This window comes from Tenebrio molitor, chromosome 6 (assembly GCF_963966145.1).
Source record: "Tenebrio molitor chromosome 6, icTenMoli1.1, whole genome shotgun sequence".
Classification (NCBI taxonomy): domain Eukaryota; kingdom Metazoa; phylum Arthropoda; class Insecta; order Coleoptera; family Tenebrionidae; genus Tenebrio; species Tenebrio molitor.
Window position 1 is genome coordinate 17,010,529 of NC_091051.1, and position 13,644 is coordinate 17,024,172.

General features: G+C 38.0%; 1 protein-coding gene across 4 annotated transcripts in view; it reads right to left on the reverse strand.

The window, feature by feature from the left end:
* The window catches only part of Ten-m (teneurin transmembrane protein Ten-m), a 188,479-nt gene that overhangs the window by 43,247 nt on the left and 131,588 nt on the right, over nt 1-13,644 (reverse strand). For all 4 annotated transcript variants that reach the window (XM_069051074.1, XM_069051073.1, XM_069051072.1 and 1 more), the window contains exon 2: nt 10,261-10,473. In XM_069051074.1, coding sequence (XP_068907175.1) covers nt 10,261-10,473 — 213 coding nt within the window. The remainder of the gene's footprint in view (nt 1-10,260; nt 10,474-13,644) is intronic.

A 13,644-nucleotide genomic window follows, 5' to 3' on the forward strand; every position in this document is an offset into this window, starting at 1 on the left:
TTTTAATTTAATCAGAATTACGATTTAACGTGCCGCCGCCAGGACTAGGTTTATTTTGCTCGCGATGCGGCCTGTATTTATTTTATAACAGCTGGTAATTCCCGATTAAAAAATTCACTTCCATTACAATGGTGAATTCCAATCGGGATCGCAATATAATGGGAGGTGTATCTATTATTCAGTAAACAACTAAAATATAAACAATAGTGTCCGCATAATGCTGCCGCTAATCTGATTCCAAAAACATATTTAGTTGAATTTATTGTATGAACACCACTGTTATGAGGTCGATTTTGTTTTCAACAGAGGAAATTCTTGTAATGACTAATGAGGTACATATTTAGGTTCCAATTTTAAAACACCAAACATGTTTATAAATGTATAAAAATGTTAATTATGTTCTTGTTTTTTATACATTGTTTAGGAATAAGTAATACGTTTCACGTTGGTTGTCTGGATTTAGTATATTTTCTAACCCTGTTGATTCTACTGTTTTTTAGTGGTTTACTTCTTTCTTGTTTTAAATTTTTTCCGATGCATTGTTACCAATTAGATTTATTTTTTCAGCATTCTTCTCCTTTCCTTTAGAGTTTACAAGAACATGTTTCTTTCTTTGTAAACTCTTACAACCTTATTTACTTCTTTTCAGAAAATGCTTCATCTTCTTTTCTTTATTTTTTTTTTCATTTTTATTACCTACCTTAAGAATTATAATTTTTTAATACAGGGTGTTTTCGAAGTTGAGGCGTGTGATAGTATGTGTAGTTAGTATGTTAATTTTTTTGAAATTTTTGAAACCAGCCCTGGTCATATTTGCGGTGATTTGTTAGAAATTAGAATTGACAAAAAAAATCAAATGAGCATGGACGCTAATCAAAAATACTGCCAGAGTTGTCATCTAATTAGTCAAAATGGCTTATCATTACGAAAATAATGAGCTCACAGATTTTTTTTTTATATACGGGTGTCCCAAAAATGGCGTACTAACGGTGCACTACGGTGTAGAAAAGATTACCGTAAACGTCAGAAAAATGTTAAAAAAATTCTATTGGACTTATTTGCTGATTTGGCGTTCTTTGAAAGTGGCAGTTAACAGGCAGACAGGACCGGACTCAAAATTTTAGAAAACAATAAAAATATATAATCAATCTCCGTTAATACAAACATTTTACTAAGAAGATTTAAGCTAAAATTCTTAAGAATAATGTATAGTACCTCCTGTTACAAGGAACGCTTCAACTCTGAAAACACCCTGTATACTATTTAATTTTATTTATGTTTTCTTTTTTTACTACATTCATTTATTGTCGGAACGTTATATGTAGATGTGGATTGAGGACTTGTCGTTGAGTTGGCACTACCAGAAAATGTAACTAGGGGCGCTTTTAAGGTACATATTTGGAATTTATGACAGATTTCTCACTAACGTACAGTTCAATCACAAGTTTTAAGCGACCTGGAGTCCACATCTAAAACGTTTTAACTATTGTTAATTTTTACAATTCTTTTTTTATTTTCATCACGTATTAGTCGTTTTCTTTTATAAATGTATCGCATTACGTTTTTTAACTGGCTATATTAAATTGGTTCTTCCATATAAATTTTTCATTTTTTCTTACAATGGTTTTTTCCTCATTTCTTATCGCTTTATTGTTCTTGTCGATGCATTCTTCATTTCCTGGTACCTTCACTATTTTTATCCTGACTTTACAAATTATAGTTGTTCATTTCACACTCCATCTTCTTTTTTCGCACGATCCATTGTCTGCAATTATTACTTAAATACTTGTAAACTCACTCTTCCGGTTTCCAGCACAACATACATATTTCTGCGTCTCTTATTAATATTTCAATTTATTCAGCTGTATAATTTTTCCGGGACTCCTTTTTTCCTCACAATGCATTATTCGTCCACTCAAATGTTCCTTCAGCAGTTTCTTCAAGGTTTATTTTTGCTACAAGTTCTGTAATTGGCATTTTCTGGAATAAAATGTCGTCACACAACTCCGTTAAGACAGAAATCCGCCATAAAAGATTGCGATTATTCTCAACTTAACAGCTCAGTGAAAAAACCATTTGGGGCGATATACCGAGCGATAAGATTGTGTACATTTTTTTAAGTTGCAATTTCTAGTTTACTGCTTTAATGTTGAACACAAAGAGAATAGAATTTCGTCGAGACAACGGCCGAAGACCAATGACAATTTCGATTGTGAATGGCACATTTATTCTAATGTTTCAGGCGATAACTGTTAAGGCACAGCTTCGGATTTCAGGCGATTTAGATGCTGCAGGGAGAGTCGTTTAGTTTTGAAGGAAAAACTGAGTTCTTTCAGGATGTGTTGTTAATTAGTGGGCGATTGTTGATAAGAAATCGTCGTCGATTTGGAGTTAGTTAGATCCGGCATTACGTTGATTGGGAGAGTTGGGGCAATTAGTCCGGGTCCCTGAAATTTTCCGATGCGGCTTGTGTTCCTGAAATTTCAGTCTGAAGTTGAAAAAGTTGCACGGTGACCGACGACAATCTGCCCGCATGGATTCCTCTTCGCTCGGAAACCCGCACGCCCCAGCGCGTTCCCAATTTCGACGCAAACTGAATTTAAGAACTAAGTTTCTTTCTTTCAGCCGTCCGACTGTGCAGATAAAAGATGAAAGTGAAGGAAGAAGGGGGAGGACTCGGGGGCGTCCGAAGGAGATTGAACCGGGACGGATCGACTTTGATTATGGAAGCCGTTCGAGGCGATTATCTCTTTCCGAAGCTGCATCATTATTCGTTAAGTTTCGTATACACAGGACGGCGGAGTTGATCGAATAAGACAAAAACCGGAAACGTATTCGATTGTGAAACTGGAAAAGGTGACTCCAAAGCAAATCTTAAATCGGGCGTGTTTTTCCCCGGAGATTCGTATGCTGACGAGGAACGCACCTCGACACACTCCACCGCACAAAGATCCAGATCCGGAACGATTGTACAAATCAACGGCAGCGCCCGGAAATGCCGAATACAGCAGGGCACAGCTCTGACAGATGTGACGGAATCGCGGTTCGATATTACCCCGGACTCGGATCACGGGGGTAATGGGATATTGGGCTGTCTGGCCTGGCGACCGGAGCTATGACTTATCCCAAACACTCCCCGGAGAATTCCGGATAACGATCACCGATAATGGCGCCGCGTGCAACCTGCAACACGATCCGATCCCGGAATTACCAGCCGGCCAGGAATTCCACCCTCAAATCTGCAATATTTACCGAAATCTGACCCGGCCCGCGTGAATAAAAGAAACCGACTTCTCAGAACTTTTCACCAATTCTTTGTGGGAACATTCTAAAATTGATTTTTTTTATTATCTGTCACGACAAAAAATAATTCTGCGTCTGTTTCCAAATAAATTGGTTTACAAAGTGCACACTGAAATGTTAAAGAGACAAAGACCGTGAACTACATCACTGGAATTCCTCATCTCATACATACATGGATATTCTCACTAGCTAGTGTAGAAGTGCAAGGGTTTACGGAACTGGCTAGAAGGATTTGATAGAGCATGGATCAAAATTTTAAATGCGGACCTCCATAAAAAAAGAAAAATGGAGAATCAAAGCTTGCGTTTAAAAGTTTTCTCGATTGCTACACGACTTCCGTGTAAATATTGTAAATAAATAAATTAGAAGAGGTTATTATGTAGAAATGTTAAATGTCTTCGTGGCATCATACTCTTGCAAGGAAAGTATTTTCTAAATTAATTTTAATATTGGGACTAGCATGAAGCATGTGGTAAAAATGACATTAATTTCCTGTAAAAAAAATGATGAGCTAGTCCAGAGTAGTAAAGGTGAAAAGGAATCAAGAAGTCCCTGGTACCTAAAAAGAATCCAACCAAGAGAATCTTTTTACACTTCAACAGAGATAATCACATAAGAAAGTAATAAGGGTTATATTTAGAAAATCGAATAAAGTTTAAGGCTTCACAATAGTTGCTCTAATGTACAGGGTGATTCAAGTTTTACCGCCCGCACGATTAACCCTATTAAAAAATTAGTAAAAATTACGAAACTTTAGGGTTACATTCCCTTCATATAAGGCTTCAAACGTGTACAAAAAATTTTCCCGTATTACTTCATTCAGAGCCATAAAATTTAAAAAATTGATTTTGACCAAAATAAAAAAAAATCCGTGCACGCTCATAATTCACAATTAATTCAAAGAACATATTTATGACATTCGCATCAAAAGAAAATGATTTGTTTTTGAATGATTCCAATTTTAATATTAACACCGAAAAATGATCAAGATTTACAACTGCAGTGTCATAAATAAATACTTCATTGTTGGGAAACATCTGTTGAGAACTTTTCCAGTAATTCTTTAGTCCTTTTAAGGTACCATAAATAACCCATGTCAACCTCTATTGTGGAAGTGACCGCCCAATTTAATAATAAATCGTAGCTAAATTTTGCACTTTAATATCAAATTCTATTTATTTTAAAAACCGGTGATCCTTTCATGATTTCAATGACATCAAATTTTTTTTTACTAAATGTTTGAAAGGACTCTCAGTGAAAAATTATGTAAATGAATCTAGCGGTTATTGAATTAAAACGAAATAAACTAGGCAAAAATGAATAGGGAATTTTTCCTTTTTTGAATTTTTTATAAATACCGTTTAAAATTTGTAATGAAATGTGTTAAAAATATATTAATCTACACATTAAATGTAATGTTTAAATTTATTTAAATTTATCTTGTTTTTAAGAATACATGGGAGGATTGGGGCAATTATTTTGCTTTCCAAGAAAAATTGTGGAATTCCCTATTCATTTTTGCCTAGTTTATTTACTCGTTTCATTAAAAAATTTGAAATTTTTACACAATGTTCAATGTTCTACAGCGTTACACAATCATTACTGAATTTTTTGAGAATTTTAAATCGATTAGAAGTGTGTGTTTTCGCTCAGGCGGTAAAACTTGAATCACCCTGTACAAATAAAATTAAAACATACTGCTAGTGTTATCAGGAACTACGAAATAACAATAATTACTTATTAAAGACAAAAAATTAAGTTTCAGAGGAGATTTAATAAAAGAATAAGAAAAAAACAACAAACAAGTCTTGATGCAGATTTTCGCTAAATTTTAGTTGATTGCAAGCGGGTCTAAATCTGAAGTTTTAAATGTGACACTTGTTAAAAAAATTGTCAAAAAAGTCATAAGACTATCATCGTAAATTTATTACGTATTAATGACGTAGTTAAAGCGGGGATGTCTGAAAAAAATCAACATAAAGTTGCACTAAGTGAGGACTAAGGGCCAACACTGGCAAGGAAAAACTGAATTAATATGATAAAATTATGCAACACAAAATACATAATAAACTATAAATATTTTAATAGTAACAATAGAAAGAGTAAAATTTCAGGCAGACTTACATTAGCGAAAAAACATTGTCCCACTTTATTTTGTCCACAACTGTACATTCTTAATAAATAAGACCAATGCCAAAAATTAAATTTTTGAAAAATGTTTTGATCCTTAAAGAATGATTTATCGAAATATTGTGGAGTAATTAACATAGTTGCGGAAAATTTTCAAAGTGTATACAGTTGAGAACAAACTGTTGTTAAAAAAAAAATGAAAAACATGATGTGGACTTTTGGGTTCTGCTTTGAAATAAAATAACGATGTCAATAGTTTCGTGTTTAGAAGTTAATTAAAACAGTTAGTTAAAAAAGGAAGTCCATGAAACATAAATCCCACTAAAAAAGTCTTACAATACAGCAAGATGGACTTTTTCATATCGGCTGTTCATTTAAATTTATCTTCAAAGTAGAAGTTGAAGAGTTGATTCTGAACACACCACGGATTCGCTGTTTAAATCTAACCTAATTTTTTGCGTTGTTTGTGTTTTTACTCTGACGAGTGGTGCGTTCACAATCGACTCTTCAACGCCAACTTTGAGGATAAATTTAAACAAACACCCGATGCAAACCTGGCTGCAGGCCATTATTCTCTGTAATCAAAAGTAGTGCAGTTTTCCTGAACGATCTTAATTAAACAAGCCCATAGAAACTTTTGAATCGTACTAAGTATGATTTCTGGTTTAAAGAAATAAACTTCTTTTGCCTCCACACATTATCATTTCATTAAATTTGGATGCACTTAGTGACGATAATATGAATATTTTTTTTTTCAATTTAGAAATGCACCGATAGTTTTAAAATCACCTGCGGCTACCTTGAGTTACTGCGGCATTTCAGACTATCAAAGAGATGGAAGATCAAAAGGCAAAACAAAAATCGCAAATAGCAAATTCAAAATAAAACTGGACTTATAACATTTTTCACATTCCGTATCTCATTCATGTTGTGCCGAATCCTTGTAGGATAGTTGGTAGCGCGCAATAGTTCCGATATATTCCTTCTTTTTGGTTATGAGATGGGTTGTCTATGCTGTGAGAAAAGAACTCGAGCTGTTGGCAGCAGTGCAGGGCAATCGCCGTAAGTAAACCTGGCTCGTAGCAGAATAAATTCGTTTAGCGAGTTGACGTGTACGCCTTTTATCGCTTTGCATAATGCCGGCAATGTAATTTGTTGTTATGTTTACGCAGCTTCAGAAAATCAGACGGCGGCGTCTGTTCAATGTCCCCCGCTAAAAAAAAGAAGAAGAAAACCCTAAATGCAAAGAGTGTGTTTACCCGTTACCGTAAAAAGTTACCACCTACGCAATTTTCCGGGCTGGCTCATAACGCTTTTTACGTGGCTGAAAGATGGAGGTTGATAACAGCCAGTAACCATTACCCGGAGGTCTGCTCATCACATCCAGTATACAGCATTACTCGTGAGTGCTCGGCTCGCACGAGCTACGACTTCATAATCTTCAAGAGAATCGCCCCCGAGATGGCGGCGACCCTTTTACGTCAAAAATGGCTAGTTCATGGATGCTGTACGCTTTTAATCTTGCCGGGGAGTCACTTAAACCGGCGCATAAACGAACCGAATTCCTTCTGAAACATTTATCAGGGAAAGGGGGCGGCGATGGATCGTAGGTTGTGTGAAGGAATCGGCCGACACCCTCTCCTGATAATTTTAATTATGCTTCTGCGTCCTTTTTTCATTTGCGCTGGGATTTCGTAATTTGCATATAAATGGGTGTATTACAAAAATTGCGTCAGTGCTGTTGTCAGGTTAGTTCCACGATGGGGAGCGGAGCAGACGGCATGGCCGTTTCGTTTTATTTTATTCGCGTGTGGGATAAATAACACATCTTTTCTGTTGCCGCAACATCTCGGCAAACAGACCGAGAAATGTAGCAATAAGAGGATTAGTTAGACTCGCGCTCACTTGAGCAGCTCCGGTCACATTTCCTAAAGCTTCAAAAATGGCTTTCAGTCGTTGATCTTTTCCCAAGATGATGACAAATTAACCTGGGACCCCCATCACGATAAAACACCAAAAATTTCACTTACCACGCAGTTTTAATAATTACAAGGGACCCGTATCTCCACTAATTCAAAACGACCGTTCCTGTGTGATTACAAGGGAGCCCTCCGACCCACCTATATCGGGGGTGGGCCATAATTTTTGCTCCATTGTACCCGCGCGGCGTACATATTTTACTGTATAAGCCGCGGTATTATCAGTGGACCCTCGTCGGTAGCTTACAACCCCTTTATTGGGGGTCATAAACACGGTCCTTCTGGGGTTGTATCAGGACCGGTGGTGGTATTGAGCGCTGCGGCGTCGAGCTCGCTTTGATTACTCCCTAATCCCCCCGAAAAAATGACGAATTTAATCAGTACTTTTCCGGTGAGTGAAAGGACTCCGGACTTATCTTTCGAAAATGTCGATTAATATCGGAGCGGAGCCGCCTGATTGAGCGAGGGGCTTTCTCTGAAGACTCACTAAACACCAATGGAACGAATTCGTTTGAACTCACAGAAAGCCGAATTCATCAACTTTCCCGAATTAAGGCGGTTGTGCACTTCTTTATATACCTGGCCCGGATTTCGTCCGGGCCCTGTCATAACTCCGGGACATTACCGCACTCGTAAATCACGCACCATATTGCGGACCGGAGCTGAAATTCGCGATTATTGCCGAACGTGCGACTCGAGCCGGCTTCGGACAAATAAAAGGCAAGAGTTGCGCAATTTAAAACCTGCAAGATAAAATCCCAGATAGGTTCGCTACTTCCGTACAATTCCCCGAATTAATCTAACATTCGAAACGGATTCAACCCATCATGAACCTAAATTGCACAGCCTTTGCAAAGTTGTCTAGTTGTCTTCCCGTACAGTCGTTAATAAATTTCCTTTTGCAGGCTGCAATTCGGAAGAAGGTGTTTTCTGTCAAGCAAACTCCAAAATTTTTGTGTCCGCTCGCTTTCAGAATCGACCTTTTTCTCAAATTCGATTACCACTTTTGTAATTTTACTCAAAGGTTAAGTATATAAAAGTATTCATTACATTTCAGTCAACCACACAAATATCAAATATCCTGGGAAAGTATCGGGCGTTCAAATGAAATCCTGGGCTGGGACGGCGTTAGAAACCATCAATTTTTTTGCTTTTTTAAAGTGTAAATTGACAGTTGTAATTAAAGCGTGTTCACAGCTAACCTAAAATTTATAAACAAAAAATCTTATGTTTTTAAAATAGCATAATCGACGATTCCTATTCTCGAAATAAATATCTAAGGGTACTCTTTGCTGAAAAAAACATGTTCCGATTAAACATAAACAGATGTCATTTGTGTCAAACGGCGGGAAATTCAAACTTTACACTGTTCCAAATGGTTTACTTTTTTCAACGCCTACTCAGCTCGTGTTTTCATCTGATCGCACGATACATTCATACATACATACATACAAACTACATGAGCAATTTTTAAAAATCTAATAAGCTAATAAGCCAAAAAGGAACTTGCAAACTGTTACCGTTTTAGATAAAATATCTCAAATTTTAGTGGTGATTCGGCTGAAACTATGTAAGGAATCTATTTCTGAAAATCTTAATCGTTATCGCTAGTTGTAATAAAGCAGTTATCTGCAAAATTTCCAATTTGAAGCTCGATAACTGCAATTATAATATTATTAGTACAAGATAATCTAGTTATGGTTTTATTACGTCTCATAGGAACAATTTTAAGCAATTTTAAGTTATCTATAATGATCCTTGATTGCTTTAAGGATCATTAAATTTCCTTGAAACAGTAGAAAATCATGTATTACTGAGAAGCTTGAGCTAAAAATTGACAATAAAATTAAGAAGTCATTACAAAACAGTTTCGGCGGTGATATGTGTTAGATTTTTGTCGCTTTTGTGCAGACAGGGATGAAAGAGGCGTTGCAGTGGCAAATAAATAATGTGTAGAACTTATGATAGCTTGAAAAATGAATAAGTGAAACTGCGAGAGCAATTACTGTAGTTTGGAGCCTCGCTCCTGTATCATTACTGGTCTAATAGGATTCTCGCTTTGAATCATCTGGGAGAGAATCGTTTCATTACTATAATGAGTTCTGCTCTCGCTTTCGCCATTGTGTTTACTCTATTCCATCGTTAATAAGATGGGGATCGAAATTACAAATAGATGACATATCATCTCTGGGTTGATTGTACAAATCTGACTCAACATTCGCCCACTCCACCCATCAATTCGCCGTAATGGCTTCGGCATGCGATTGATAATTTGGCCGCCGAAGTTTTTCCAGCGGTTAACGTGATTTTATTCGTCTCCGGTTATAAAAACTAAATGAAAATTTTATGAAGGAAAGTGCGGAGTGTATCTGATGCGGGTGTAAAAAAGAGTCGGATTTATCGTTTGGAGAAGTTTCAAAATTACACAAACTTTTCTATAACCCACTATCAATTTTATTAAGGTATTTAACTTTATATTTTTACGACGCCCTAGGTGGAGGAAAAAACAAGACATTAGCAGAGGAGGAAAATTAAAAGCTGTCAAGTGAAAGCTATCTGGTATGTTTAAATGAAAAAAGTTGCAAGAAGTGTAACGACAAAAATCTAATCATCCGAATAAAATGGGCCGTTTCCGGCGAAATAATTCGCGAAAATTGAGATAAACCGGCAGAGTTGTTTAATTTGTGAACGCACAAATGCGGAAATTACAACAAAAAAAAAAACCGGGGGTGAGTGGAACAAATCATACAATTTTTGACAATTTTAGGAAAATGCGGTACGTTGACGATCATTTCCCAGTCTTGCAGAGCGCTCTTTTGTAGTACAATGCGTTAAAATCTTCACTCACCGTTGTGAACGAGCAGTGTCGAGTCCCTGGCTAGAGCTAGTTCCGAGTCGGTGAGGGTGGCGTCCGAGGCGTTCTCAGATGTGGGGGTGTCGCTCAGACCCGCGGGTTGTTGGTACAATGGATGTTGATAGGTATGCTGTGAGCCGTATCTGCGGGGTGATTCCTCGCCCTCAGACCCGCTGAGGCTGTACGCGGGGTACAGTCGCCCCTTGCCTGGAAGAGAGAAAAAAATATGATTTCAAAACAATTCCGGAAAAAGTGCTCCTCCGAGACCGAACTCGAAACTTGACGAGGGGGTAATTAATTAGATATTCTGCATTTATCCTGGCGGAGGCGAGCAAACAGCGGTGTTGGTTCAAGGGGGGTGCGCCAGCCCCCCGAGCAAACAGATACACTTTAATTCGTTTACATACATTATGCGGGGGTGCTTATTAAAGTTTTAACACTGCTCTATCCGCTTGGTGTTTGGCGACGAGTGGAAGATGTAATGGAGCGACGGATGAAATTCAGATTCACTGCAGATAGTTTTTGAGAAAAATCGGGGCCGCTCCGTAGATGGGTGCGCATCGAACGGAAAAATCGGAGCAGTCGGTGGCGAACCCCCGTTTAATTGACGGGTGCGTCGGGGGCGGCGGGACCGCCGTCGATGAAGCGAGCGATGATTCAGTTGTCGTTGTCGGGCAATCAGCGGGTATTCCCCGGAGGCACATTACGTCTCGCACCTCAAGTCATCCTTCATCTCCGGCTGTGAGCTCGTCACATCTCTTCGACGCCTTATGGCACGCACGGGCCGTCCCCGGAGACGCACCACTGACGTAATTCGCACCGTTCCCGGCGGAGGCCGCATGATTGCCGGAAGATGCCGCATGAATACGACGCCAAGCACACTTATTCCCATTGTGATGGAAAAAAGTGGCGGAATCCGCACGCACTTTTCTACAAATATGTTTACAAAGTGACTGAATACTCGACGAACTTTACAAAGCTGCTTCCAGTGCTTGGTATTCCGGCCGTGTTTATTCTCTACCAGGCGAAAAAGAAACGACAAGAATGAGGTCGGAGAAGGTGGATTCGCCTAATCTCGCCGTAGACCAAACATGCAAAATTACAAAAACCTACCAGAACCAGACAAAGATTCACAATTTTTGATCAGTTCTTTTAAAGGAAAAGGCGTCCACACGAAATTCGTCTCACAATCAATATTACATGGATTAAGTGCCACAGAATTTCAACTGGACATAAATCCTGTAATCTAGCGGGCAACTGGTGATCAAACTTAAGTATTTAAGTCAAACGACAAGCTAAAAGTAAAAAATAATGAATACGATGAATATAAAAATGCGGCACTTTAGATTAAGAAGAGTCGACGTCGTTTCCGTAGAAACCAGAACTGGGGGCACTATTCTGAGAGGGTGAATACATTGATTTTCAGTGGTTTAATCTCCATCCCGTAAAATTTCATAATTTATCTCTTGCATTTCTGAAGATAAATAGTCGGGATACTCAGCCCTGGTGGTGGTGGTGGAACAAACCGATACAATTTATAAAGCGTGCAAAGTCCTTCCCCTTTAATAATAATGACCGGACTATTGGCTCCAATTTTTTGGGTCTTTTAGCGAACAATGAAAATTTCAACGCCGCAGCTTTTTAATATTTATGAGCAAATCATTTTGAGCCAAAACAAATATGATGAATGTGTTTTATGTTTTAATCAGCATTTTGACAAAATTTACATCGATCAATTCATGTCAGGTGTCCTTGATAATGTACTTTTCGCAACCAAGGTGTTAACCACCTGCTTTTCACTTTCACCTCAACTAACGCGACTTGGTGTGAAATCGAGGAAAATGCAATTGTAATTAACATTATCGCCGTCTTTATTTTTCGCTTGGCAATTAGTTTGTACAAAACGGAGGGTCGAAAGAGGGATCAGGAACGTCGGATTGATGGGAGACAGTTATGATCGGGATCGCTTTTTTATTGGGGGAAGTCCCGAATCGTTGTAGGAACTGGTCGGATGGAGTTCGCGGTTCGTTGGCTCGGCTTGTGCGGATTTATGCAATGACCTCAGCTCCGGACAGATTTATTACTTTTAATAACTAGCATATAAGAACTATCGAGTAAATCACAAACTTCCTAAACTGGTTAACATTAGGTTTTATTGTGTTTCTCTTTCTCCCTCGTAAAGCCTCCGCTCGCGTTAATTCAAACTTTCCCAGGACGGCTGGAAGGGAAAAAACACTAAATTTGCCCCGTTCGTCATTCCTCTCACGACAGAAAAACCTACGACATTGCGTTCGGTGTAGTTTTTTCAGGCCGCCGCCGAAATTCAAAGTTCACCGTACGCCGCCGCCACAGTCAATTTATTTTTAATCGTTTCTGTGCGCTTTTGTGCGAGACAATTTATTGCCACACCACAAACTAAATATATTCTGTTGAATTATATCAAATTTATACCAAACATTCACGGAAATATCCACGAGTTTAATAAAACCGTTGCTATTTTTTACAAATTGTTTTCGTTTATATTTTATTAATAGACAAAGTGGTTCGAAATTATCGAATACATTTTTATACCGGAAAAATGCGGAGGAAATTATTGCGGTAAATGGAATTATCGGTCGAAAGTTTTAAGAGCGATCGAGGCGATCAGGCGAGATTAGCAAATTATTAGTCACCAAATCTGTCAACTTTATAGAACAAAGTTAGTGGCGAATAACTTGGCGCAACAATGTTATTCCAAGACTCGAAGTTCAACAATGGGTCCTTTATTCAATGGTCTTGTCTGCGCCAATTAGAAATTTGAGGGAAAAGTGCGAAGGCTAAGGTCGTTGAATTTTTTTCAGTATGCAAAAAGACAAACGACAGACATTCTATAATTATTTTGTTCGATACCTCTCTAGAAAACGAGTTTGTATCCATAGTTACCAGTGGGTGAAGGTTCCTCTTTCGTTCACTTCATTTTCGCTCATCGTTTTTCGCTCACTGTCTTTCACTCACTGGTTTTCATTCACTCGTAAATTTTTCGAATTCTTTCCGATTTAATCGAATGCAGGTTTATTTACAAGCTCCGAAGAAGATAGCAGCATGGCTATTGAAACGTCAGCTACCCAGCAATCCAGACGACCGCGGCACAACCCGGAAAACAGTAACCCTCTTTCCGATTTACTTGTTTATGATTTTTTAGACAACATTTGGTAAGTCGCGGGTCTTCCAGGACATCATCATGATTTCCACAACGTGCACACAACCACTTTTGACGTTACAGAAGTTTGTTTATTTTGTTTTTTATTTTTTTCCATAGCAACAGATCCGCCCAAAAATGTGATTTATGTTTATTTAAAATTTTGAATGCATACAATGTTACGGACTCACTTTGTAAGC